Raw genomic sequence first — 5,293 nt, forward strand, 5'->3', positions numbered from 1 at the left:
GGAAAAAAGTGATGGCATTTTGTCAGCGAATACACAGGCTACCAAATATTTTTAAAAATACAGAAACAAAAGTAGACAAAATAGATGAGTAGGACACATTAAATATTAAAAATGTATGTGCATCAAAAGACTTCACCAGAAGAGTAAAATGGGAACACACAGAATGGGAAAAAAAAAAAAAAATTTGCAATGACCCATCAGACAAGGGAATTTTTCAAAAATATATAGGAAACTACAACACCTCTACAAGAAAAAGACAAATAACCCAATCATAAAGTGGGCACAGGACGTGAACAGACACTTCACCAAGGAGGAGATGCAAGCAGCGAACAAATATATGAAGAAGTGTTCACGGCCACTAGCCATTAGAGAGATGCAAATCAAAACAACAATGAGATATCATCTCACACCAGCAATAACAGCAAAAATAAAAAAAGTAGAGGACAATAAATGCTGGCGGGGATGTGGAAAGACTGGGAAACTCCTGCATTGCTGGTGGAACTGAAAAATGGTCCAACCTCTCTTGAAAGCAATATGGTGCTTCCTCAGAAGGCTGGAAACAGAAATACTTTATGATCCAGCAATTCCTCTGCTTGGTATTTACCCAAAAGAAATAAGAGCCATAACACGAGTAGATATATGAACACCAATGTTCATAGTAGCACTATTTACAATAGCAAATAGATGGAGACAACCAAAGTACCCATTAACTGAAGAATGGATAAACAAACTGTGGTACATACCACATGGAGGGGATTGTAACTATGACATGAAACGATATATGATAGGATGAATGTAAAGCTAATGTTCTCCCATGTAAAATACCACGTAATTCACAAAAATATAAATAAAAAATAAATGGAATGCTTAAATTGATATCCTAGGCATAAGTAAACTGGAATGGAGAATTGTTGACTATTTTTAATTCAAATCTAGTAGCTTGCTGTGATTGGAAGGACAAATTGAGGAGGAAGAGCATCACATTCAGCATCCAAAAAAACATTTCCTGATGTAACCTGAAGTATAATGCTAGGAGTGATAGGTTATTATATACATGGCTCCAAGGAAGAGTAGTTAATATCATTATTACTGAAATTTACACAGCAACGCTCAAAGTCAAATATAAATAGAAGTTTTAACAAACTATTTTAAAATCTAAAATTGATCAAATGTGTGGTCAGGATTTGTGATAATTTTTTGTGATTAGAGTTCCAAAGTTGGTAATAAAGAATAACTGGAAAATACAATGTTTGTGATATGAAGGATACCAGATATCGCATGTAGAATTTGCATGATCAATGACTTATTCATGGGACTTTTTTTTTTTTCTTCACATAAGACAATGACTAGACTTCATTGTGTGCAATACCCAGGAATGAAATAAACTTCACAAGGCATTAAGACTCAGGAGTGTGGTGAATCCAGTTTATTCTTCCAATCCAACATACGTTTCATTAATTTCAACGCGGGGTATCACCTACTGTAGTTATAGCACTGTGCTGAACCATATCAGAGAGGTCTACAGTGATCATGTATGGAAGAAAAAGGAGTTGAACACATGCCTGGAGTAGCTGGGCCACATTTCCATCTATGTGAAGCCCACCCTCAATCGATGCAGAATCGCCAAAAAGAGCACTCATTTCCATTTAGAAGTGATCAGCATGAAAGCTGAGAACTTGGCAATAAATTACTGTGAGAGACCAAGACAAGGAAAGTAGTGTGAGCACAGGCAATGATCTACCCTGCAAAGAGTTCTCTGGCCTGCAGAGGGCACTAAGAAACTATTGAAGATATGAAGCAGATGTAGAGAGTTTCCTGAACTAGTGAGTGTCCTCTTAGGGATAAACAGGAAATATTATTTTTTGCACTAAGTTTTATAACTAAAATTGTTCTTCTGGTACTTCCCACAAGTTCTCCAAATCTCATTAAGGTTTAAAGTTTCATGCCAACTTTAGATGACAAAAAGGGGAGTGATTGTCCAAAAGCTACAACCTATTACCCAATGTGTGAAGTATCAACTCTAATGAGTTCTATGGAACTTACATTTAAATGGAATTTTCACATTTACCCATAAAGAATACCATTGTACCATCAAGTATTTTCTTTATTTGTGAGTTTGAAATATATACTTGAGAGAATCTATTGCCTTTTTCCATATTAAAACATCCTTTATTTCCACATACAACTATTCTGAAACCTTTTATTAAAATGTGTGATCATAATAAATGATTTAATATGTCTTTTTTCTGCAAGCCATATGTAAATCTCGATGAGGTGGATTCGCACAGTGGTTCAAGCATAAGAATGTGAGGTTTGCACATGACACAATAGTGTTTTGATCTCTTGTACCTAGGGTAACTGTGAGTTGGAGCTGACTTGATGACAGGTAGGACAACATAAACATAATTTCACTCTAACAACCCAACTGAAATGAAGAAGTGTCATATTCAAAGACAAACCTTGATTTCCTTCTTGTAAGTCTTATTTATTCCTGCCTTTACACAGAATAAGAAATGACATAAAGAGAAGCATAGTTATTCTGCTTAACTGTAATCCTCAGTGTGAGTGATGTCATACACCTAGAGTTTAAGGATGTGGTAGAGGTCCAGGTTCCCAATTGGGACTTGAATAATCAAAACCTCATGATTTGCATCTTTAGCATTTTTCTTATGTCTGGATGTGTGTCTTGGAAATCATCAAAAAATAAAAATGTTCCTCAAATGGGTCCCAGACCTAAGCCATAAATATTCTGCCTCATAAATATGTAAATAATTTGAATTTTACTACATCAGATAAGGATATATCTGATTTCCTAGAGCCCAACCAACAACCATACCACTCTCCATTAGATGTTCTGGTATTATAGCTGTCTAACTATGGACTGGACTTTGAGAGTCGTCTTGTTGGTTGCAGCAACTACAGGTAAAATAGTTCCCAATCCCAGGGATGGGGAAGGGGTTTTGGGTATTCATGTTGAATTTCATCCACCCCAATTTACTCTCAGTAGGTGGCCAATCTCAGATCCAGCTGGTGCAATCTGGAGCTGAACTCAAGAAGCCTGGGTCATCAGTGAAGATCTCCTGCAAGACTTCTGGATACACCTTCACTAGCTACGATATGAATTGGGTGCGTCAGATCCCTGGACATGGGCTTGAGTGGATCGGGTATATTAATCCAAGCAATGGTAGAACAAACTACGCACAGAAGTTCAAGGGCAGAGTCACCATCACCAGTGAAAAGTCCACAAGCACAGCTTACATGGATCTAAGCAGTCTGAGCTCTGAGGACACGGCCATGTATTACTGTGCAAGAGACACAGTGTGCTAACCACATCCTGAGCGTGTCAGAAACCCTGAATAAGAAGGCAACTGCACTGACTTTAGAGATGTATGGACAATTAAGCTGTAGGGATGCTTATTTTGTTGTTATTATTGCTTTTAGATGCCACTGAGTCATTTCTAACTCATAGCAACATTGTATACAACAAAACAAAACACAGCCTGGGCCTGAACCATCCTCACAATTTCTACATTTGAAACTATTGTTGCTGCCTCTGTGTCATTCCATCTGGTGGGAGTCTGATCCTCTACTTTACCAAGCAAGATGCCTTTCTACATGGGATTTTCCCTCCTGACAACATGCCTGAAATATGAAAGACATAGTCTTGCCATCTGATTCTTAAGAGCATTCTAGATGTATTTCTCTCAAGACAGATTTTATTGTTCTTCTGGAAGACCATACTCTTCTATAACACTATAATTCAAATGAATCAATAAATAGTTGGGCTTCTTTATTCAGGGTCAACTTTAACATACTTATGAGGCTATTTAAAATATCATGGCAAATCTGCCCTCTTTAGAGTGCCTAAGTAAAGCAACGATGCTGGGTGGTCAAGATGCAGAATCTGGTAGGAGGCTTTGGGAAATTTGTGGCCTGAGCTGTGCCTGGGCTGGTAGCCAAGGAAGAAAGAAATATCAGTTAGTGAGAGGTTCATTTATGCTGAGGAGATAAGCATCAAAAGCAGCATTTTATCTCACTGAAATAATCTTGAAAGCTATGTGGAATTTTCAAATCTCCACAATGAAGTATACAGATAATCAGTGAAGAGAGGTTTTGAATTCACAGTTATGGTAGTAGGTGAATCTGGATGGGGAAAGTCAACGTTAATCAACTCACCACTCCTTATCGATCTGTATTCTCCGTATAGTATCCAGTTTCTACCCCTAGAATAAAAAAGTATCGATGCAACAACTGAAAGTTTTAATCAAAGAAGGTGGAGTTCAGATACTATTCATGATAGTAGACACCCCAGGATTTGGAGATGAAGTAGCAATTTATTATTGATTACATTGATAATATGTGTGAGGACTACCTAAATGCAGAATCTCGAATGAACAGATGTCAGATGCCTGACAAGAGAGTGCAGTGTGGTTTATACATCATTGCTCCCTCATGATTTGGGCTTAAACCACTGCATATTTAAATTATGAAGCATTTACATGAAAAAGTTAGTATCATCCCCTTTATTGCCAAAGCAGACAAAATCAAACCAGAGGAGTGCCAACAGTTGAAAAAAACAGATAATGAATAAATTCAATAGTGACAGAAGAAGCAGAGGCAGATACGGGAGGTGCCTCAGTGGAGGCACAAAAAAACAAACAAACAAACAAACAAAACAGAGAAGACACTTTCCCAAAATGTTCCAGAACTTCAGATCTAATATAAAGAATGGGGGCAGAGGGAAGGCATCAGTTTTCCACGTCCATCTGTGGAGAAATCTGACTGTAGAAGGAACACACAATGATTTCTGAATTGATTGGGATGTTGCCTGTGGGCTTTTCAGCCTTGGTGGAGATCAGAGTGTGAGAACACAGCCAGGATGATAGAGCCCTGAAGTTACAAAGAGGCATCTGGAAAAAATATGTGATGAGTTTTTTTTTTTTTTTTCCACTTTTCTTTCCTGCTGTCCAATGTTACACACTTTCTGCCCAGCCTGGCGCCTTCAGGCAGGTGGGCACGCACACCCAGAAAGGTCAATTTCTTCACACAGGGGGCACAATTTTCCCATGGCATAAAGAGGAATTCCCTGAAAGCCCCAGTGGTCCCAGAAGCTAATCCTTTGGCTGCTTCTTTTGACATCTGGTTCTGGGACTTAGCCCTAAAGTTGACCTGTGTAGGACACTTTACTCTTGCCTAACTTAAAATCAGACAGCATACCTGGCCATTGAGCCAAACCACATTTTCACTTTGTTAAACCCTAACATAAAAGATAAGAGCCAACACCAACTACTAT

At 38.1% G+C, this 5,293-nt stretch overlaps 1 gene segment (V, D, J or C); it reads left to right on the forward strand.

Moving 5' to 3' along the window:
* Window positions 1-2,876: 2,876 nt before the first annotated feature.
* Window positions 2,877-4,232, forward strand: LOC102816687. The segment is given in 3 exon segments: window positions 2,877-2,922; window positions 3,008-3,318; window positions 4,107-4,232. Coding segments are annotated over 3 exon segments (483 nt in total).
* Window positions 4,233-5,293: the final 1,061 nt, after the last annotated feature.

This window comes from Chrysochloris asiatica, unplaced genomic scaffold (genome assembly GCF_000296735.1).
Source record: "Chrysochloris asiatica unplaced genomic scaffold, ChrAsi1.0 scaffold00260, whole genome shotgun sequence".
Taxonomy (NCBI): Eukaryota; Metazoa; Chordata; class Mammalia; order Afrosoricida; family Chrysochloridae; genus Chrysochloris; species Chrysochloris asiatica.